Source organism: Lithobates pipiens, unplaced genomic scaffold, assembly GCF_037356315.1.
Source record: "Lithobates pipiens isolate NorthernLeopardFrog02 unplaced genomic scaffold, aLitPip1_a1.2 Scaffold_27, whole genome shotgun sequence".
Classification (NCBI taxonomy): Eukaryota; Metazoa; Chordata; class Amphibia; order Anura; family Ranidae; genus Lithobates; species Lithobates pipiens.
The window spans coordinates 91,836,372-91,860,068 of record NW_027507788.1 but is presented as its reverse complement, the minus strand read 5'-3'; the positions used below and the strand labels follow the sequence as shown (position 1 = coordinate 91,860,068).

The following is a 23,697-nucleotide window of genomic DNA, read 5'->3' as shown; positions in this document are numbered from 1 at the left end:
GTGCGCCGGTCGGGAACTGGTTAATAGGACGGCTGGTGTTGCGGCAGTAACACAACAAAGTGAGGGACGTGGCGGCAGCAGGTGTGTGGATGCCCGCTAACAGGCGCTGCCATAATGGATCTGAAATGACAATGCTCTTTAAATGAAAGCACTTATTCTTGCTGGTAGTTAGAATCTTTAATATTTGCAAACACAATGAAGGTTTCCAATTTAGAATAATAAGCTGTTTGGTTATTAAAACAGCAATATCAGAACCGATTTAATCATACGGTTTGTAGTGTAATTAGGATTGCAAAACAATGGGATAAAGGAATATTCCTGTACATTGGGATTTTTTTGGGGCTTACTGTGAAATTGTGTGAATGCATCAATGCAGTGCATGTTATCTCAGCTTGCAGAGCTTGGATTCATCAAATGAGTTTACCAAAAATGTAAAAACAAAATGTGCAGAATATACAGCCTCATGCTACACAACTAAGCTCCATTTCATGCTGCATAAACAAAATTATTAATTTATCTTAAATAGAAAACTATTGTTAGATAGATTTTTACTACAAAAGCATCTTAATAAAATACATTTGATAAAAAAAAAAAAAATTCTGATTTAAATAAAAAAAATCTCATTTAAATAAAATAAAAAAATCAGATTTTATTATTATTATTTTATTTTTTATTATTGATTAAATTATTGATTTATATCCACCCTGTTAGAAAGCTCCAATAAGAATTCTTGTCATGGGAGCTTTCTAATGTGGCTTTTGGATGACAAACCGTTTATATCTTTAGGTACCACACCAGAGCGGCCTCATGCTAAGGCAACTCCAGTTTTCTAAAACATGGTCCTATTTAGTCCTCCCTAAATCCCTAATGCATTTAGATATTTCAATCTGTATTATAAAAGGTCCCATATATGTGTCACTGCACAGCTCTTTTCTTCTGCCTACCAAATTACGTTTCTGATATGATGCAGAGCCTTTCTCATTCTAAAATTTTACATGGTTGCCTTAATCTGTCTTGCCCAAATATATCCGTATTCTCTGTATTATACAGCTGCTTTTGTATTTCAATTTCCCTCCTTCAATGCAGACAAAATCACTGACAAAATGGCAACTGGTTCTCACTGCCATGGAGGTCATGCTAGGTTTCCCACTAGTGTTAGAAAATGGCAACTGGCAAAATGAAGCTTCAAATGCTCAACCAATTCCTCATCAATTACCAACAATGACATCATTGCTTTAGCAGAGCAGGACATATAACTAGGAACCATCTGGCACAACCAGCACTTCTGGTCATCAATTCATGGTTTAAGAACTAAAGCTAGATATTACACTATAGGGTGCCACACTACATCTCCTACTTGTACAAGGCCTTCTCCAAGAATATAGTAGTTGATAAATGAGGGGTGAATCAAATACAGAGTGCACTAAGCCACATCAAACACTTTAATTGGTTAGATCTGCTGTAGATACAACCTCTCCAGAATTGGGTATACAAAAATTACAGTGTCACATTAAAAGTTACTGAACTTCAAAATATGAACAATGTTATTCAAATTAACTAATTAACTACTTAACAGACAAACCCGAAAGAGTACTTTCAATTATCATTTTATTAATACACAGTCTTCTTTAGAAAGCAACCCCAGACAACAAGTAGCCAGCCAGAGAACTAATACAGGAAACATAGCCACTACTCTAAAGTCAGAAAGTCTACCCAATTTACCTTTAAGGCCCATTTACGCTTTAACATCAAGACACCTTTAGAAGAGAGTTGAGGTACCATCCATGACCAAGACAATGCAGCTCTGCTCTTGCAGAGCACCACAATGCATTGTACCAACTGCCATGCAATTTGGGTGCATTGCATCACAAAAAATGCTGCATGAACTTTTTAGTCTGTTCTGGTGCATTGGCAGCTAATTCAAAATTAAAGCGGAACTTCACCCAAAAGGAGAAGTTCCACTTTGAGCAGAAGTTCGACCCCCCCCCCCCCCCCCATGCAGTCTCTTGGCACACATTATAGGTCCCAGGAGACTGGTGAACCATTCAAAAAGCACTGCGCATGTGCAGTGGGTAGCCAGCTGTGAAGCTGCCCACAGTTAAGATACCGGCACCTGGACCCAAAGACTGGCATAGAGTTGGGTTGGGTGAGGACATCTCTGGATCCTGGGATAGGTAAGTGTGTGTTTTTTTTTAAAAGTCAGCAGCTACAGTATGTGCAGCTTCTGGCTTTTACATTTTTGTTAACAGGGTGAAGCTCCTCTTTAAACATTAAGGTTAAAGAGATTCTAAGCCCCTGTTCACACCTATGTGAATCAGATGCTGCATACCGCATCCAATTTGCAGGACATTTTAAAATGTATTCATTTGAATGCATCTGGTTCACATATGTGCGTTACATTTGCACTGCGCATTGCACAAAAACATGTGCGTTTTCTAGGCATTGTTGTGCGAATTACAAGCCCATTATCTTCTATGGGAACGCATCTGATTTGCAGATGCATTCTGTTCTGAACACAAATTCTCTCCTTCTCCTCGCTACATCCCCCCTACCGGCTCACTGATCCGCAGCAAAATGCAGAGGAACCTCTGAACAACTGATTTTTATCTTCGCAGTGAAAATGGAGCTTCAATCCGCAATGCACATGTGTGAACCCGGGCTCAAGGAAATCATTAAAAAAAACAAAACAAACTTACCTACTCTGTGCAATGCTTTTTCCACACAGTAGCCCCGATCCTCTTCCTTTTGGGTCCCCCTCTGGTGGTCCTGGTTCTCTCCCCTGTTGAGTGCCTCCAATAGCAAGCCTCTTGCTATGGGTGCACTGGAGCATGCTTGCTCCCTAGCCGTGCTGTGTGTCTCCATTCACGCACAGAGCGTAGCTCGGCCCTGCCCCCTGCTTTCTCCTCATTGGCTTGCTGGCTGTGATTGACAGCAGTAGGGACCAATGGCTTCTATTGCTGTGTGAGTCAATGAGAAGAAAGAGACCCAGGAGAACTGCTGCTCTCATGCACATTGCTGGATTGAGATGGGGCTCAGAAAAGTATAAGGGAGGTGCTGCGAGCTTCTCCCAGAAGGTGCATTAAGGTAAAAAAAATCTTAAAACTTTAGAAATATTTTAACAAGTTAATGTGTTAATGCAATGCACAGGAATGGCAAGCTGTAAATGACACATGGAAACATTCACGGCGGAACACTCCTTTTGCAAATGCTAGTTTCATCTGGGAACAAGTGTGCAAACCTGATGTTCTGACTTCACTTGCTGCATACTTGTCCTAAGAGTGTGATGCAGAAAATATTAATGTCAGAGACAAGCAATGATCATATTCAAATCGAATTCTTTTGGTACAGGTTTTGTTTATTTTTCATTGTATAGAATTCTATCCATTGCAATTCAGTAGCCTTCTCCCAAGGCTTGAGTACCCTACTTCTGAGTACAACTGCTGCTTTTTTTTCAGTAGGTTATTAATGTAGGCTGGCAGGATAGCAGTGTGTAAAAAAAAAAAGTGCGTGCTTGAACCAGGGAACACGCAAATCAGAATTATTTTCAAATCAATTTAGAGAGTGAGGATACCGGCAACTTTAATGTTGGGATTTAGCTAGTGATGCAACAAGGTCCACAAAAGTGGAACACCACAATGAAATCTACAGCCACATAGAAGGTATGCTATGTCCACAAGTAATTTTTAATACAGCGTTTTCATACTTGACTAGCTTGCATCTATTAAGACATTGTACATATTCTAAGGTCAACTAGAAGCAGTCAGAATTATTTGCTGCTTAACTCCTAATTGTATACAATTTTCTATTTTGAACTTGTCTTGACATTTTCATACTGGCTACGTATTTATCAAGCTTAAGGTGCGATTAACCTCCCTAAATGCCAAGGGCATCATACTTTGTGAAAACCTTCAATCTGCTCAACTGCACAGCACAAGAAAAAAAATATATATATTAAAATAATTCCTAAAATTAACCTTAATATTAAAGGAGCTGACGGATAATTCATAGGTCTGAGACGCTGCAAGAATAAAAAATTAGACATAGGTCAATATGGCATCTCTTGACATATTACTCTGTGTGTTGTGAGTTGTGTGTGGGCAGTGAGCTACTGCAGTGTGAAGCTATAGAATAGAGATTCAGCAATCAAATGGTAATGTACTCATATTCAAGCTAAAAAGGTTTCAAAAATGAAATAACTGTGTTTTCTCAGTAAATTACCACAAATGAAAGGTCTAAGCCCAATCACAAAATCACAGAACATTTTCTTCACTTTGCCTCTTGTGTTCTCAGAAGTATATTGAAAAAAACAACTTACTGACTTGGCACTAAATATCCCAAAAATTAAAGGTTATATGGACCCTCTGATAAGTCAGTTTTGAGCCTACACCGGTTTTTCTTACTCCAAATTATACTGAATCAAATGCTATTATTTTTTATAAAGAAAGTTTTCTGGGTATTGTGTCCCACTGGGAATCAAACCAATGACCCCAACCGAGGAAGGTCAAATTGCAACCACAAAGGCTTGATGCTGCCAAGCCAGCTCATACCACCATTAAGGCCCCAAAAGAGAAAAGGGACAAGGGTAGGAAGGCAACACTAAGCATAGTGTGAATCCATCACTGGGCAAGGACAGATCATTCAGTGGTGCCAAACCAGACCGAGGACCTGAAGATGATCAAGCCTCAATATTTAAGCCCTGACAAAGGGGGAATGTTGGGTTCCCCAAATGTGTTGGCTGTTGCAATCAAAATCTTGTACAAATTAGCGTGGTGCTCTAGTCATTTCAACACTTTTTCAGACAATGGATGAGTTGGGGAAGAGTGGAAAGTCTGAAGTTAGTTCTATCAGAGACGTCTACATCTTCATGTAATGTGGCGAAGGGTAAGGCCAGTTGGTTTGGAATGCATCAAGAAGAGAGGGGTATATAATATAAATTGTTGGTATTAAGGTCAGGTGTACATTTTCCCGATCAGCAATTCTAGGGTGCTGCCCAGGTTATGTTCCAAATCAAGCAACAGCTACCGTACTCCAAAACAAGTCCTGGAAAAGTCTATGTAATGAAAAAGTATGACTGCCCATAAGGTTCATATATAATTATAGACTCTACATAGTGTAGTAGCAAGGTTTTTTAAAACATTAGCGCACATTGGTTTGATTAAACAAAATTGTCAGATTCACATTTAAATCTAAAAAATAAAAACTTAAAAGGACTACTGTTTCCCTATAAAAATAAACAGATCAGAAATGTTCAAGTGGCAAAAATTCTCTGATACAATAATGTGGTCTTGGTCTGACTGCAGGGTGCATTTGTGTACAGCATGGTCACACACACAAAGAATAATAATGAGCCAACTTTACCAGCGTTTGAATAGTGTATCCCTTGAGTCCTCTGTAGTTCATAGAACTCCAGACATTTTTCATCCTGCTCAATCCTATAGCACAGCTCCCTCATCAGCATCGCTGTGATGCGACAAAAATCCTCTTCATAATCCCCAGACATCTCGCAATACCATCTCTCAGAACTAGAAACAAAACAGTGAAATTAGACTTCACTTTTGGGCCAAAACATACTTAGAATCATGACTGGATAAAATAAAACCTCAAAACACAAGTGGCCTCCTCTTTTTAATGTCATAGCTGTCAGTGTTGGGAGCAGGCAACAGACCTTCCATTAATGCCAATAATATTACATTAAGGCAAGCACTGACAACACATTTATCCCTGGAAAGGAGAACAGATAACATACAAACAGCAGCCTTACCTGCTTCAGAAATTAAAACAAAGTTTCTAAGTAAAATTGAATGCATATTTATAAGTAGTGAATTATTCATTTTTTTAAATGTGCAACTTTTTCATAACTTGTTCAAAACAGTCACATTTACAGCTATGGTCTGCAATTGTTTATTTCCCAGTCTTTAAGGAACGTCTTGTAAATGTTGCAAACCTGTATTTACAATTTAGTGAACTCTACAATTGCTGGCAAAAGTGCTTTAAAATGCCTAAAATCATAGAGTGTGCCAATGATGCAACAAGCGAAACCTAGAGAGCAGTGGTTCTTAGAGCACAGCCGGGCAGCAGGCCACAGGCCAGTGATTCTCTCCTATCAGCCCTCCAGTCAGCTGCAGATCCACCTAAACTCCCACAGTGGCCCCAAACCATCCATAATAGACCACAGTGCCACACAGCCCCCACAGTGCCCCAAAAACATCAACGTCACACATGTCCACCCATCCCCTTGCAGTTTCCCCAGGCTACTGCAGAGCCTCCAGCCCCCCATAAAGCCCCTCAACTCCCTACAGTGTCCCATGCCGCCCCCAACATTTGACTGTCCAATAGCCACTACAAAACCCTACAGTCTTTCCTGGTGCCCCTGCACAGTGTCCAGACTCCTGAAGATACCCCCAGCCCTTTGAGAGACCCCATCTCCCATAGTTTCTCCAAGGTCCCTTTCCCTACAGTATACCCAGCCCCCACCAGAAACCTACAGGGCCACCAAGTCTGCTGCAGAGTCCTCTTACTTTCCTATCTCCCCACAGTGACACCCAGTCCTAGTCTTCAACCTTCTAGAATTTCAATACATATTTTGCATCCCCATACTTGTGAGAGTTTATGACTTTTTTTTTTTTTTTTTTTTTTTTTACTTTTGGGGCATGGGAGGTTTTTGAAAAAAAAAAAAATGTCATGCCCTGGTCTCAGTAGATTTAAAAACCACTGCTTTATCACATTTGATCAAGCTCAGCAGTCACTGCATGCATTCACTTCACCAGACTGTAACCTAAAAGGTCATGTCCATACGTCAATATTTGCTCTCGCTTCCTCTCGTGGCTTCATTGAGATCTAGATGCAAATACCAATGAACGGCTGGTAAACCCAGCTCAAACTGAGCACAGAAATGTTTTTTTTCTATAAATATGCCCCATAGAGAGAAGAGCAGAGCTTCTATTTGAAACTATAGAAAAGGTTTTCGTATATACCAGAGATCCAAGATCTGGCCACCAATGGGAGCCATGACCAGGGGATCACAATCTCTCTGCTGGGTTTATTTTACAGTATGCATAAGTATACAGAAAGGATGCACTCTCATCCTGAACCCTCGCTAATGGATAATACAAAACATAGCAGAAACCAGCCTGTAATTAATCTTGCAGTATTTTTTGTCTTGCCACTCCCACCAACAACCTTTACTGGATTAGAGAAAGATCACTGGCTGAAAATTTTCGACATTCAACACATTTCCGGTATAATCCCTATGCACTCTTATTGCATCCACCAGCCTCTATGTCACTTCATGACATTAGGGTTCCCCTACTCTCTCTGTGGTTCCATTCACCAGTCCCTATATTACTAAGGATAGCCTTTTTCAACCAGGGCACCTTGAGGTCTCTTTAGGCAAAATGCTTATAAATTGCCCATAAATTGTATACAAGCCTGTGGGTGGATGGAGCCTGCCCTTTTTCGTTACACAAAGCCACAGGTTTCCATTGTACACCATTACAACCTTCTTGCTGCCAACCTCCTAAAGACCAATGACATCATCAGTTGATAAGGAGGAAGTCCGTGGCCCCAGAATATCATCCTTGTTTCCTTGTTTGACCCTCCTTTTGCCTCTCTTCATCAGCTTTTGGTTCTCATTAGCTAAATGATGGAGAAAAACTGAGCGAGAAGAGAAACATTGGAATACTAGTCAGTACCAGTTTATAAAAGTGTATTTTCTTTGGAAGAATAAATCACCTCTAACATTGGGTGGACTTGTGGATGTTGCTGCCTTATGTAAAACTATCAGAATAGTTTTTACATTTCCATCAGAATGGGGTGCCTTGAGATTGTCTATAATTTTAAAGGGCGCTTTGACTGAAAAAAGATTGAGAAACACTTCTATAGGACACAAAAGAAACAACAAGCACAGATGGATGGAGCCACACCTGGAAGTGTGTTAAATTTAGAACATTCTTTAGCCAGACAGATGTATTCAACAAAATGAAGCTGGGCCATGCCAAAAAAACAATAAAAGCCTTCTTTTCCTTTTTCAAATTTACTTTCATAGCAGGGTCACTTTGAATTCTCCAAGACAGTTTTTTTTAGAACAAACCTGTACTAGAAAAAGTTGGGGAGAAGCGGTTTTTCTCCCGCCATTCAAATGATGAGATTCAGCAGCTCGTTAGCCCCGCCCCTACACAGTAATAGGCGGAGCTCTGTCCTGGGTCTCAAAGGATTGATTTTTCCACAGCCTGAAAAGTGAAAACACAGGAGATTAAAAAGACTTCATCAGTTCATATTTAACCCCTTCATGACAAGGGCAAATCAAATCCCAATGCCTAAACAGTTTTGAAACTTTGACATGTGTTAGTAAAACGGTACATATTATCACACTTGCTTAATGTATCCAGGTGAATTCTATCCTGTTTTCCTGGTACAAAATAGTATATATATTTTTTTAAATTTAGCTATATATTTCTTGCTATTACCATAACCTACCACCAAAGCACAGCCCAATATTAATTATTCTACTCCTGACCGTTGCAGTGATACAACATACACTATATTGTCAAAAGTATTGGGACACCTGCCTTTGCAAGCACCTCAACTTTAATGGCATCCCAGTCTTAGTCCGTAGGGTTCGGGTCAGGACTCTGTGCGGCACCAGTCAAGTTCCTCCACCCCAAACTCATTCATCTATGCCTTTATGGACCTTGCTTTGTTCACTGGTCCAAATCATTTGGTGGAGGGGGGATTATGGCGCGAGGCTGTCTTTCAGGGGTTAAGCTTGGCCCCTTAGTTCCAGTGAAGGGAACACTTAAGGCGTCAGCATACCAAGAAATTTTGGATAATTTCATGCTCCCAACTTTGTGGGAACAGTTTGGGGGTGGCCTCCTCCTGTTCCAACATGACTGCGCACCAGGGCACAAAGAAAGGTCCATAAAGACATGGATGAGCAAGTTTGGGGTGGAGGAACATGACTGTCCTGCACAGAGTCCTGAACTCAACCCGACAGAACACCTTTGGGATGAATTAGGTCCAAGACTGCAAGCCAGGCCTTCTCGTCCAACATCAGTGTCTGACCTCATAAATGCACTTCTGGATAAATGGTCAAATATTTCCACACTCCTAAACCTTATGGGCAGTCTTCCCAAAAGTGTGGAAGCTGTTATAGCTGCAATGGTGGGTCAACTCAATATTGAAGAAAGAGCGGGGTGCTCAGCGCTGAAAAAGTCAACTGATTAGGATCTGTAGAAGCTGCTGAAAGAACCTGGGTGCCTGCCTGGTCCACAGCCAGAGAAATCCAGGTAAAACAAAGAGAAGTGGCGGCACATCCGGAAATGAACTCAAAGAAATGTATTGAGCATCCATGAAATCAAAGGAACATGACATACATAAGAACCAAAGATGCTCAGTGGACACGTTTCACACAAATGTGCTTGTTCATAACTGATCATCAGTGCCCTGATTACAATAAAGCCACCCCAGTGCCACCAATAAGTGCCCACCGGTGACCATTAGAGGTGTCAGTCACTGCTGCCTTTCAGTGCCCAGTGCTGCCAATTAATGCCCGCCAGTGCCTATCCATGCCACCTATCAGTGCTCACCAGTGAATGAATGAATGAAATACTTGTATAGCGCACAATGCGAACTGAATCGCCTTCCATCAGTGCCGTATATCAGTGCCGCATATTAGTGCCACCTAATGAGTGCCCATAAGTGCTGCCACATCAGTCCCCATCAGTGAAGGAGAACAATTACCTATTTACAAAATGTAATCGACAGAAACTAAGGAAAACTTTTTTTTTCAAAGATTTTCAGTCTTTTTTCTTTTTATTTTCTAAAAAAGGAAAAAAAAAACAGCAGTGATTAAATGCTACCAAAATAAATCTCTATTTGTGTAAAGACAATGATAGAAATTTTTTTGGGTACAGTGTTGCATGACCACGCAACTGTCATTCAAATGTGACAGAGCTGAAACCTGAAATAAATGGCCCGAGCAGGAATGGGGTGAAAGTGCCCTGTAGGCAAGTGGTTAAGGTTGACCCTCTGATCGATATTTGGCCAGACAACCAGAGACTTGCTGAATTTCAATCAGTGTGTGGGCTCCCCTACTTGAAGTTAATTGTTCATTTTGAATCTGTAATCTTGAATTCAAATGAATAATGACAGAAAAATAACAGAGAGTGGAAATTGTGGTGCCCCCTAACAGTGGTCAGTATAGAAGTGGCCTAATGAACTGATAAATGAGGAAAGTGGAAAAATAGGATTGGGCCTGCAAAGTTATCTTATTGATATTACTATCTTGAAGTACTGATGTTGATGTAAGTGATCTGGTTCCTGGACAAGCAGCTTCTACACCCCAGAGGATCTCCAAGATCCCCTTGGCTTGTAATGTAATATAACAAAGATGTAAATTAGAGCACAAAACCGCTGCTAAAAGGTCCAGATAAGACATCATTACAATAAAAGTAAGGGGGGACAATTCAAGGAGTAGTCAACACATTTCCGGGGTCCAAAAAACACTCCCTTTACCAGGGCCTGATTGAAATCAATGAATGGGGTTGAAGTTACTAAATCTCTAATGGTATTTTTTCCAGTGCAATTTCAAGCAAAGATCATGTTGGCAGCTGATTTGGTAGCCATATTCAATCAAGCCCTGATGAAAGGGGCAGTTTTAGACCCAACAAATGCATTTGTTAGTTTTTGGATTGTCCCCCTAATTTTTACTGGAGTAAAGCTGTATCTTTTAGCAATTGTGTGGCACTTCAATTTACATTTCTGTCCACACATTGGTCATCTTGCCATTGCTCAAGGAACCCATGGCAACCACAGGTTAAGGATGATTTTGGAGGTTCCTTATATTACATAGTTTAAGTAAAGCTAAAGTCAGAATGTAACATAAGACCAAAACGTCTTTTTTGTTTGTTTTTTATAGAGTAATGGAAGAATTATCAACCTTTATTTACTTGCTATCTGTCCCCTCTGGAGAGATTCACCCTCTCTACTTGGACTGAAAGTCATGGAAAAAATCCCAAATTTTAAGTTGTCATTGAAAAGTGAAAAGATCATCCAATGGTTACACTAGATTACCTTCATGTTGAATTGATTTCCTCTTCCTTCCTGAAGTGTCTACAGAACAGGAATGATGAAAAATCTCCCCGATGGGACAGAGACCCCATAAAAAACATAACAGGGTTTTTACTCATCAACTAAGCATGCTGGTGGAGATTCCTAGTTCATTGGCTGCACACTTTTTAATCACCAGGTCATCAGGCAATGTTTAGAACAGTGTTTCTCAACTCCAGTCCTCAAGGAGCCCCAACAGGTCATGTTTTCAGGCTTTCCATTATTTTGCACAGGTGATTTAATCAGTTTCACTGCCTTAGTAATTACCACAGCCATTTAATCTGAGGAAAATCTTGAAAACATGACCTGTTGGTGCGCCTTGAGGACTGGAGTTGAGAAACACTGGTTTAGAATGGCAGCCACAGAGAGTGCTCCTTTAAAACCAGTCAGTGTTGGTAGGTCTAATATTTTTAAGCGACAGGTTCCCTTTAAAGCATAACGTCTGTTACAAGCAATGAGCACTAAAGGAAATTTATCTTTTCTGCATTTTTCCCTTTTTCCAACAAATGTCTCTCCCAATGTAATTATCATAGCTTTGAAGAAAGAAAACTAGTTTAGTGCCATGTGCCCTTTAAACCATCTTCCAACAGAGTGGATTGCTCACAGCTGCATTTAATAACGGCAGTGATGAACACAAGAGAGTTTCCCAAATAAATGAAATTGTTGACAGAAAAATACATCACATCCTACTTACTCTGCCTCTCACCTTTTCTGAAACTTTCACATAATTTTCAGGCTCTTGTCGTCTTGTAGTAGCGTCTTTGAACTGAGAAACATGCCAGTGGCTTTGTAGTCTTCTCATGAGATCTTCCTGACTTCCAAGCCTTTTGGCAAATGATTGGAATTGGCTCATTGATTGATGGGTGGCCAAGATTTACATTGTTAAAGTGGCATTCCCCTTGCAGCCGATCCCTGAAGAGTCAAGCTGTAAGAGAGATCAAATAAAATGACTGTTCTCAGATGAACACGGAGATCCAAATAAACAATAGAGAAGGATTTTGTTGGAACAAACATTTCTGTTTTACGGTATCTGAGTTTTGACAATTTGCAAGGATAATTGTAAGGTAGTTCTGACAAAATGTGTCTATTTTGGAACAAAACTGACAAGGCTGCTTTGTCAATGTATTATTTTATTGCCCCTCATTTCTAAGCACCAGCATATAAGAAGGAAACAAAGGCACATTAGTAAGGATGTTTTTAAAGAAAGTTGAAGGACGTAAACACAAATTGTGATAAAGGTCAAGCTCCAGGAGGTGCTGTATAAAGTAATAACCTTTAATCCAGAGCTGTCCCCTCCTGTACCCCTTTTGACCACAAGTAGTCCCCAGTCTTCTGCGTTCAATGACATTCATTGTCACTCAACTTGGTGCACTGGGGGTGGTCACAACAGCTGCCATTATGTACAGTACTGTGCAGAGAGTGGCACTGATGTTACCACGACACTCTGCATCTATAAGGGCTACCCAGCCTGCAGAAGGGGCAAAAATGTCAAGGTTAATTAAAAATGACATGGTCTCTGAGTTGTCATAGAAAAAAAATCAGCTAACAATGGAGTGTTGTATAGCATAGTTCAAGGGACACTAGAGGAGGTATCATCCCTAAAAACAAGTCATAAAAATATAAAAAAATAATACTCTATTGGAGGTATATTTAAAGTCTCTGATTCCTCCATGTTTATATGTATCCCTGTGGTGTCACATGGCTAGCCTGAAGACTTTGGAAGATACGTACAAAAATACATTTAAAACAGAGGGGGTGGATAGCATTACACATACACCTTTAAGTGCTATCAATCCCCAAATATATAGCAACTAAATGTGTCATATAGCACTCAAACTTCAAGTACATACATTTTTATAAACATACTTAATCTATTGCTACAAAATGATCAAAAACATCCAGAGGATAACAATTTAGGTTTGGCCACTGCATATTTATACACTGTAAATGTCCCAATTCAAAGAAAAGGTCAGAGGCTTGCATAGATCTTAATCCATTTCAAGACCAATGTGAAAGGTGTTCATGATATACATTCATTCATAGTAATCATTACAGATGTAATTCAGTGGTCTTTAAGTGAATCCAACAAAATAAAAATAACAAGCAAATAACAAGTCAAATATTATTTTGGCCACCAGTAGACAATGTTCAACATATTTCCCATATGAAATTTAGATTATAAACTATTCCAAAATATATCGATACCTACACTATATTATCAAAAGTATTATTGGGTTGAGGTCAGGCCAGTCCACCTCAAATTCACTCATCCACGTCTTATGGACATTGCTTTGTGCACTGGTGAGCAGTCATGTTGTGCAGTCAACAGGAAGGGGGCATTCCCAAACCGTTCCTATAAAGTTGGGAGCATGAAATTGTCCAAAATGTCTTGATGTGCTGATGTCTTAAGAGTTCCCTTCACTGGAACTAAGGGGCCAAGCCCAACCCCTGAAACACAACCACACACCATAATCCCCCCTCCACCAAATGATTTGGACCGGTGCTCAAAGCAAGATCCATAAAGACATGGATGAGCGAGTTTGGGGTGGAGGAACTTGACTGGCCTGTACAGAGTGCTGAATGGTCAAAGTTGAAGCTGTTATAACTGCAAAGGGTGGGCCAACTCCTTATTGAACCCTACAGACTAAGGCTGGCCATACATGGTCGAATTTCGAAAGAATATCTTTTGAAAATCAGAAAACTTGTGCGTTTTGTGATCCGATGGTACCACCATTGATTTCGAAATTCGACTAACCAAGCCTTCAATTTTACCTCATGTTGCTACAGAAAATAATTTTCGTGGCTGGGAATCTTCTTTTCTTTCCGGGAATTTTCTTTTCTTGCACTTGTGCATTTCTTTTTCAATTACATTTCTTACACGATTCTCTCATCATCAATTAGAAAATCGCTTGTTTTTCAAAAAATTTCCAACATGTCCGATTACTTAAATTCGATGGTCGTGCAAAAATTGGATGTTGCTGCAGCCCACTAATGGTGTAAAATATGAACAAAAATTCTTGCTGTGGGGGCACCCGGCAGAAGGGAGGAGCCAAGAGTGCAGGCGTGGGACCTGAGAAGAGAAGGATCTGGGCTGCTCTGTGCAACACCACTGCATAGAGCAGGTAAGTATAACGTGTGTGTTATTTTTTTTTTTTAAAGACAAAACTTTACAATCACTTTAGGAAGGGATATCCCTCGTTTTAGAAAGATAACCTCTTTCTTCCTATTGAGTCTACAGGACAGGAAGTGAAGGGAAATCTCCCTAATGAAACAGAGATGACTAAAATATACCAAAAAAAGAAAAAGTCTCAGTAGGTCCCAGAACTAATTTCCTTTCAATGGGACCTGTCAGAGTAGAAATATGGGAGCTGCATTTTTTTTCTTTTCTTGAGATAAAAGCTCCAGGACTGCTATCCTTCTGACAGCACCCAGAGATTTACTGAGCTGGAACAAGCATATTGGGCATTAGGGAAAGTCAATGACAGTCCTTCTGTTTTGACAGGTAATATGAATATCTAAAATATTTTCAAAGGGATATGGTTTCCCATATAAAGGATGGGTGTTTTTAGCTAGTATTATCTTTGATATATTAATATAAATTTTATCTTAGAGCCATTTGTATAATTGCTTGCTTAAAATACCAAAGTTTAGGATCTGATTCCAGAGCTCTTCAGGTTCTACTTGCAGTGGATATACACTGTGTATATATGTAAAAACACTACAAGTGCCCGATGTGTGTGATAGTGCTGTACAGAAAGTGAAAATATGATGACATTTGGTTCTGATCGATTTGCTGTAAAGTGATTTGTTCTCCTTCAAAAAAGCAGTTCAGTGATTAAAATATAATATAGGTTGACCCTGGTCTTAGGCTAACGACAAAAGCTAGGAGCACTTGTCAAATGGAAAATTCTTGGTTGTGTATGAAGAAGCGCCTGGTACAAAATTTAATTTCACTTGAAGGACTTTTTGAATTGTTTAATGGTTAAGAGCAGTGGCCCCCAAACTGTGGCCCTTTGCTTGCCTTTATCTGGCACTTTTCCGCCAACTGACACCAATGATGGGGCACCATTTTCCCCACTGACATCATCAATGGAGCACTATTTCTTCCCCTGATACCAACAATGGGGCATCATTCCTCCCTTTAAACCAACAAAAAAAACTGCTGTAACTTCACTGTGGAGAGGCATTGATGCCGGGGCATTTTCCACAGTCTAGCCCCCCTAAAGCGTGAAGGACAGTAAACTGGCCCTTTGCTTAGAAAATTTGGAGACCCCGGGTTAAGAACATTAAATACAGCCAATGTGTTTTGGTGGGAAAAAGCCACCCCCATTCCTCAGGACTTGAGAAATGTTAATAAAATCATGACAGAATGCACTATTGGCAGCCATCTTGGTCTGGATACTGGGCTCTGAGAAAGGGAGTGAGTCCTCCGAAACACATCAGCTTTCTGACCATATGGTCCAATAATGGGATGAAGCATCTATGTTACATGCCTGCTGTTTTTATATATTTGTGAGTATCCATTTGGCTGTGGCGCTATAATAAATAGTTTGGTGGTAATGCACGAGGAGCTTGTGCCCTCCTGTGTGTGTTTTTCAAGTTTACTTAAGATTTCATGATCTGTGGAGGACTGCACTTGAGGAAGAATTATGCACCTCAAGTGTCCTTGAAAGCATCTTGTGTTGAGAGCTGGAGTGTTTTTGTGGCTTTAGGATGTACTGTATCTGTGGAGCAAGCAGGGTTGTCTCCCTCATATGTTCCTTCCTCATTGACTACATATCATCACCCCCCTTTTTCATCTCTATAACATGGGGGTTGTTCTGTAATACACAGAGGGAACTCCGGCAGGACTGATAACAATGTGCACAACTTAAGTGTATCATGGTCAGCTCTTTTTTGCATTTATTGAACAGTTAACAAAATATTTTAAGTACAATTTTTACTGATCCTAAGAGTGCAAATAAAGTAAGTTTATTGTTAGGTTTTGCATACACTTTAACCAAATGGTAAGTGAACAACTTAAATGGTCTACCCGCAGGTGAAAAATCAACAAAAGGACAAGCAGTTCATTCATTTATAATTAGCGAGGGAAGTACGTGGAGGAAAAAATATACCAAATTCACAAGCACGTGATCCTGCAGAAAAAGTTCAGGTGTTTCCTTGCCATGGCAGAACTGTAGACTATGCAGAATTTTTTCTGGACAAGAGTCAATAGCCAGAAAGCTTAAAGTGATATCAAAGTGATTGTAAAGACTCGTTTTTTTTTTTTTAAATAACAAACATATCATACAGTACTTACCTCCACTGTGCAGCTCGTTTTGCACAGAGTGGCCCTGATCGTCCATTTCTGGGGTCCCTCGGCAGCTCTCGTGGCTCCTCCCCACATCAGATGACCCTCTAGGAGAAGCGCTCTCCTGGGGGGCTACCTTGCAGGCGTGCTGCTGAGTCCAGCATTTGCGTGCATAGACACGAATGCCAGGTTTGGCCCTGGCCCTCGGCGCCCATGTCATTGTATTTGATTGACAGCAGCGGGAGCCAATGGTTGCGCTGCTATCAATCTATCCAATCAAGAGCCGGGACCCCATGGAGAGAGGGACAGCAACCCGGGGGGGGGGGGGGGGGCAGTCACTGCTAAGTGTTTTTTTCACCTTAATGCATAGGATGCATTCTTTTTTTTGTGAGATAAAGGTATTACAATAAATAAAAGATGACCATTGTAAGCACCTCTGTCAGTGTTAAATGGTTAGTCTCATCTCTGCAAACTAATACATCTGGAAGAGAACTTGAAAAACAACAGACTCACTGACTACATCATCAGAAAAAATAGAAGAAAGAAAGCCTAAAAATTCTAAAGCAGCCATCACATCTAAGAATTGGTAAGCTGTAATATAATAAATGTTTGCTGTTGGGTTTAATACTGCTTTAATCTACAATATCCCTAAAGAGTAATATATTACAGTATATTACCCAATGCTTTAATCAAAATTCACATATTGTATATTTCACTGCGTTTAGTATCAGATAAGCTTTACAATGTCAAATAGGTCATAAAAATGTAATTCCTTAAAACATCCTTTCCCAAACTCTTTTAAATAGAATAACCCTAGGCAACCACTATATATGACCAAATTATATTCCGTGATAACAATGAAATTAAGGAAACAGCAATATTGGCAGGAGAAGAAGCGCAGACAGTTAAATTTTAATGTGGTCAGTAGAAAAATGTTCCATAAGGCAGGCCAAAGATTATATGATTTTCTTTCCTGCAACCATGGGCTACAGTCACTGTGTCTCAGGAGAACACAATGATAACTGCTGGGGACTATAGCAGCAGGCAGTAATCTCATGCTAAAAATCTGACAGGCTGGTTGTACCCAAGTCAATTGATAAATCGACTTGGGTACAATCAGGCTCCCCATACATGGATCGAATCTTGGCCAATCCCTTCTGAACCTGTTGAAATTCAAATTATCCATGGCTGACTTATTGGCTTGTTCACACAGGTGTAAAAATCACTGCAAATAGACATGTGCGGTGTCCATTTCTGCACACATCTGTATTCAGCAAAAAACAAATAAATAACATTCAGATAGGTGAATTACGGACCATTTTGCAGAACTGTGTTTGTAGCATAATAAAAAAAAAAAAATAGAACAGATGTGTCAGTGGCTGTACAGATAGCGTTATTACTGCAGGTACATATGCAAACACACTTAAACACGTGTAAATGCGCCTAAGCATGTGTAAATGTACACGTAAAATATGTTTAAACGTGATAAAATACAATGGATATGAATCATTCTTAACGTGTCTAAATGTGCCAACAAATTAAGGTGTGAAGGAGACCTAACATTGATGGTCTGTGAAGTGGCCACTTACAAGAGTGGTCAAAGAAGAAAAGGCCCTGTAGACTGTTTTTTAGTGGGAATAATGCCCTTCACAATGGTGATCAGTGGGGGAAATGTTCCTTACATTGCCAGTCAGTGGGAAGAATGGTCCTTACATTGGTGGCCAGTGGGAAGAATGCCCCTTACATTGTTGGTCAGTCAGAATAACGCCCCTTACATTTCTGGCCATTGGGAAGAACGTCCTTTACATTGGTGGTCATTTGGAGGAACGCTCCTTACACTGGTGAGCAGTGAGAAGAGTACCCCTTACATTGGTGGCCACAGGGAAGATGTCTCTTTACATTGGTGGGCAGTGGGAACAGCACCCCTTACATAGGTGGCCATTGGGAAGAAAGCCCCTTACATAGGGGGCCACTGGGAAGAACTCCCCTTATATACTGTAGGTGGGCAGTGGGAAGAACGCCCCTTACATTAGTGGCCAGTGGGAAGAATGCCTCTTAAATTAGTGGCCAGTGAGAAAAATGCTCCTTACATTGGTGCCCAGTGGGAAGGGCACCACTTACATTGGTGGGCAATGTGAAGATTGCCCCTTGTATTGGTGAGCATTGGGAAGAATGCTCCTTACATTGGTGACCAGTGGGAAGGGCACCACTTACATTGGTGGGCAATAGGAAGAATGCCCCTTGTATTGGTGGGCATTGGGAAGAATGCTCATTTCATTGGTGGTCAGCAAGAAGAATGCTGCTTGCAGTGGTGGTCAGTGAGAAAAGGGTCCAATTAGACTGGCGATATTGATTAGCCTGTTAACATACGTTGTACAGCACAACAGGGGGTAAAAGCACTAAATAATAATAGTATTAATAATAATATTTATACATCTGCAATAGATAAGACAACTGTAAAAAGGAGGATAATCAACTCTATGTTAGCTATTCACTCACCTTATAAATAGATAACATTTACTACCTGTCAAAGCTTTGATTTTATATGTGATAATAATACATGTGTTCGTTTTCATTCTATTCCAATAGCAATTGTCTTTGCCAGAATATTTCAACATAATTGAATACTATTATTAAAGACATAAGTAAATAGCAAAAAGAACCGTGGCTTTAAAATAATTTATTATTATTCTTATTGCCAGGTCTGATTACATTTGCAACTTTCTTGTGTCTTTAAAGCTAGCATCCAATTATCTTAATATATTCTGGCAAAGACAATTGCTATTGGAATGAAATGAAAATAAGCACATGAACTATTACCATAAATATAATAAAAGTTTTGACAGGTAGAAAATGTCATCTAGTTGAAAGAGGAGTGAACAGCAGATGTAAAGCTAATTATCACCATCATCACGCCCATTGCAAATGTATATATAGAACTTAAGTGCATTTATACAAAGTTTTAATGCCATTAAAAGGCAACTCTATCTAAAATAGACTTTCAGTTTATTTCCCAACGTAAGGAATTTTGTCAATCTTGATTCTGAAAGAAGACACCAGAGCTTCTGCTTGCTTAGTCTGGTCACTAGGGAAACTATTACAAAAAATACTTCAACACTGGGCCACCAATATATTTATTAGCTGTTTTTTACTGACTCCAAATCGTATACCCTTGAAATAATGGAAGTTCACCCATGGTTTGCAAAAGCCCTGGGTGTGGTGAACCACTTGGATCAGTGAGTCAAAATGTCTACCTATAAATTCAAGTGGCTCTGCTGAAATGTGTGCTTTATTAATTTTACTGAGATTTTGCCTTGCTTCCTGTTCCAGCAATAATGGTATTGTCAGGACAGGAAGTAAGGGAAAATGCCTCCATTTCCACATCTCTTCATTTTAGCTGTGTGACTTCAAAGCTTAAGTTTAGATATGGTGACTTCCTCCATAGTAAAGATTGAACCAATGTAAGTATGTATGTGATGTACTGTACAGTCATCTTGAAAGTATTCACAGTGCTTCACTTTTTCCACATTTTGTTACAACCTTATTCCAAAATGGATTCAATTCATTATTTCCCTCAACATTCTACAACAATACCCCAAAATGGCAATGTGAAATAAGTTTGTTTGAAATCTTTGCAAGTGTATTAGAAATAAAAAACACACACAAAAAAATTTATAAAAATAAAATCACATACATATTCACAGCCTTTGCCATGACACTCAAAATTGAGCTCAGATGCACCCTGTTTCCACTGATAATCTGAGATAAACTGAGATGTTTCTACAACTTGATTGAAGTCCAACTGTAGTAAATTCAGTTGATTGGGCATGATTTGGAAAGGCACACAACTATCTATTAAAGGTCCCACAGTTAACGGTGCATGTCAAAACACAAACCAAGGCATGAAGTTCAAGGAACTGTCTGTAGACCACCAAGACAGGATTGTATGGAGGCACTGATCTGGGGAAGGGAAAAAAGTCTGCAGCATTGAAAGTCCAAATGAGCAAAGTAACCTCCATCATCCATAAATTGAAGTTTGGAACCAGCAGGACTCTTCCTAGAGTGGCCTGCCTGGCCAAGCTGAGCGATCGGGGCAGAAGGGCCCTAGTCAGGGAGGTAACCAAGAACCCGATGGTCATTCTGACAGAGCACCAGCATTTCTCTGTGGTGAGAGGAGAACCTTCCAAAAGAACAACCATCTCTGCAGCACTCCACCAATCAGGCCTGTATAGTAGAGTGGCCACATGGAAGCCACTTATCGGTAAAAGGCACATGACAGCCCACCTGGAGTTTGCCAATAGGCACCTGAAGGACTCTCAGACCATGAAAAGCTAAATTTTCTGGTCTGATGAAACAAAGATTGAACTCTTTGGCCTGAATGACAAGTGTCATGTCTGGAGGAAACCAGGCACTGCTCATCACCTGGCCAATATCATCCCTACAGTGAAGCATGGTGGTGGCAGCATTATGCTGTGGGGATGTTTTTCTGCGGCAGGAGCTGGGAGACTAATCAGGATTGAGAAGGAGTGGAGGACTTGGATATAAAAAATATACCAAGAGAGAGTAACTCCAAAGGGTACCACACAGCAGTGTAATAATCACAAAAATAGAAAATATTTATTAATAAGATTTCCACAAAAAAGCAACATTCACCACACCACAGTAAAAACCATTAAAGACAATGTTGTCAATAGTGCTAAAAACAAATAAAAAGATCGGGGCTCACATGAATTATCCACTATCATATCAACAGTAAGCCATATGCAGGGATGAGGCACTTAATTGCAAGCAATGATGGCCAAGGAATTGCTGAAACAGTGTGAATATAGCTAGACCAATGTTTTGGACACATCAAAAATAGTCCTTGTAAACAATGAAGGAAACCAATCTGTCCATATGGTGTGGACTTCTTGTTCATTAAACAGATGCCTGCAGGCGCTTAATGGGAGATGAAGGATCAGATCAACTAGCATGTGCAAAAGATGACAGGGGAACAGAGGCAAGGGGGACTACCTGTTGATGTTACAGCCTGATATGTTAAATTGAGGGTACATCCAATCAATGGTGGAAGCGGCAGTGCAGTGGAGGATGAAAAGAATGGGAACTGAGTCCCTGTAACAAGCTCGCTCAAAGCCACACTGATGCTCCTTCCTCACCGACAAAACTGTTCATGGATCAGGATCAAGGGAAAGATGAATGCAGCATTGTACAGAGACATCCTTGATGAAAACCTGCTCCAGAGCGCTTTGGACCTCAGACTGGGGCAAAGATTCATCTTCCAACAGGACAAGGACTCTAAGCATACAGCCAAGATAACAAAGGCATGGCTACAGGCAACTCTGTGAATGACCTTGAGTGGCCCAGACTTGAACTCGATTGAACATCTCTGGAGAGATCTGAAAATGGCTGTACACCAACACTCCACATCCAAGCTAATGGAGCTTGAGAGGTCTTGCAAAGAAGAATGGGAGAAACTGAAAAAATAAGTGTGCCAAGCTTATATGAGAAAATAATGGTGCAGCGCTAATAACATTTAAAAATAAATCAAATGAAAATCTATGTGATCTAAAATGAATACACAACCTTAGTAGAAATCACAATATATCAAAACAATGATCGTTGTATATCCAAGTGAGAAAAATGTAAAAAATTCCAAGAAAAACTGTATGAATGCAATAATATCACAGTGCTAAAACACTGCTTGAAAGGTAAGAAATGCCTTCAATGCTGCAGACATTTTTCTCTACCCTTCCCCAGATCTGTACCTCCATACAATCCTGTCTTGGTGGTCTACAGACAATTCCTTAAACTACATGGCTTGGTTTGTGTTTTGACATGCACTGTTAACTGTGGGACCTTTTATAGACAGTTGTGTGCCTTTCCAAATCATGCCCAATCAACTGAATGTCCACTTAGTGACAAAAAGTGTTGATAGATAAATATATCTTAAATATATATGAATCTTGATGGCCCAAGTATTTATTTTCAAACCACCACTAAACGTGCATAAAAAAACGGAAGATGGAGCACCACCACCGATAACACTGAGGCTTACTAGAGTGTATGGATTCAATAGGACATACGCCCCATAAATCATTCAGGCTTGTCGGTGATTGCGCACCAAGGATCGATAACCTCAATGGATATAGGCGTTGAAACAATTGGATATGTAGCAATCCCACTCTTCTCACAATGGCCACAGTCAACAAGAAAGGAAGCTCCAAAGGTGTATTTACTTGGAACTGTCACTTGCGGTGCTAGCTGCTGTTTTTTGACAGCACGGTATTTACCACATTTTTTCTGTGCCAAGCTTATTGCATCATACTCAAAAAGACTTAAGGCTGTAATTGGTGCCTAAGGTGCTTCAACAAAGTATTGAGCAATACTTATGTACATGTGATTTATTTTTATTTTTTTTATAAATTTGCAAAGATTTCAAACTTATTTTACATTGTCATTATGGGGTATTGTTTGTAGAATTTTGAGGAAAATAATGAATTGAATCCATTTTGGAATTAGGCTGTAACATAACAAAATGTGGAAAAAGCAAAACGCTGTGAATACTTTCCGGATGCATTGTACCTGTGGAAGCTGAAAATGACTGTAATAGGCACCACTACTCTAGTGACCTCCACTAGCTTCCATGTCTACTGCCAAGTGGTTGCCCCCACTGCATTGTGAACACACTTGGAATGGGCACCATTCAGTGAGCACTTTGCATTTTCTCAATGAATGCAAAGTATTCTCTGATTGGACAAGTTGGAGAGGCGGGCGGTAATGATGCAATCTTTACCTCGTCTGATCAAAAGAACACTTTGCATTTATTAAGAAAAGGCAAAATGTTCTTTGAAAGGCACCCGTGCTAAGTGGGCGACCTTCTGTGTTCAGCAAGCAGTGGGGCATCTGCTTGGCAAGAAACATGGACGCTTGCAGCAATAGTTGTAGTAGTGGTGCCTACTAGAGTGATTTCTAGCTTCCATGTGGAAGCTAGAACTATACTATATTATATAATAATATAGTATTTACATTATTACTTACTTCCTGTTGCGTCTAGGGGACAGGAAAAGAAGCTAACTTGCCATAATAAAAAAAAAAAAAAAAAAAATGAAAAGACCACTTTTCAAGGAGTGTGAAAGGGTACATATCTCTATCAGCTTTTATTGCTGTCTACCGTTCCCCTCACTTCCTGTCCCAGTGACAATATTTTTACCAGGATAGAAAATTAAGAAAATGACCCCAACTGAGGCCACAAATGGCAATAAAAAAATAAAAAAAAGACTGAAGCAACACTATATTAAAAA

General features: G+C 40.0%; 1 protein-coding gene across 3 annotated transcripts in view; it reads right to left on the bottom strand.

Moving 5' to 3' along the window:
- SYT3 (synaptotagmin 3) overlaps positions 1-23,697 on the bottom strand; it is a 382,859-nt gene that overhangs the window by 225,376 nt on the left and 133,786 nt on the right. For 2 of the 3 annotated variants that reach the window (XM_077457207.1, XM_077457208.1), the window contains exons 2-4: positions 11,813-12,031; positions 8,090-8,228; positions 5,359-5,522 (exon numbers count right to left, since the gene is read on the bottom strand). In XM_077457207.1, the coding sequence (XP_077313333.1) occupies positions 5,359-5,500 (142 nt within the window). In that variant the 5' untranslated portion in view covers positions 5,501-5,522; positions 8,090-8,228; positions 11,813-12,031. Of the gene's footprint in view, positions 1-5,358; positions 5,523-8,089; positions 8,229-11,800; positions 12,032-23,697 lie in introns of all 3 variants that reach the window. The other variant, XM_077457209.1, reaches the window with a different exon arrangement.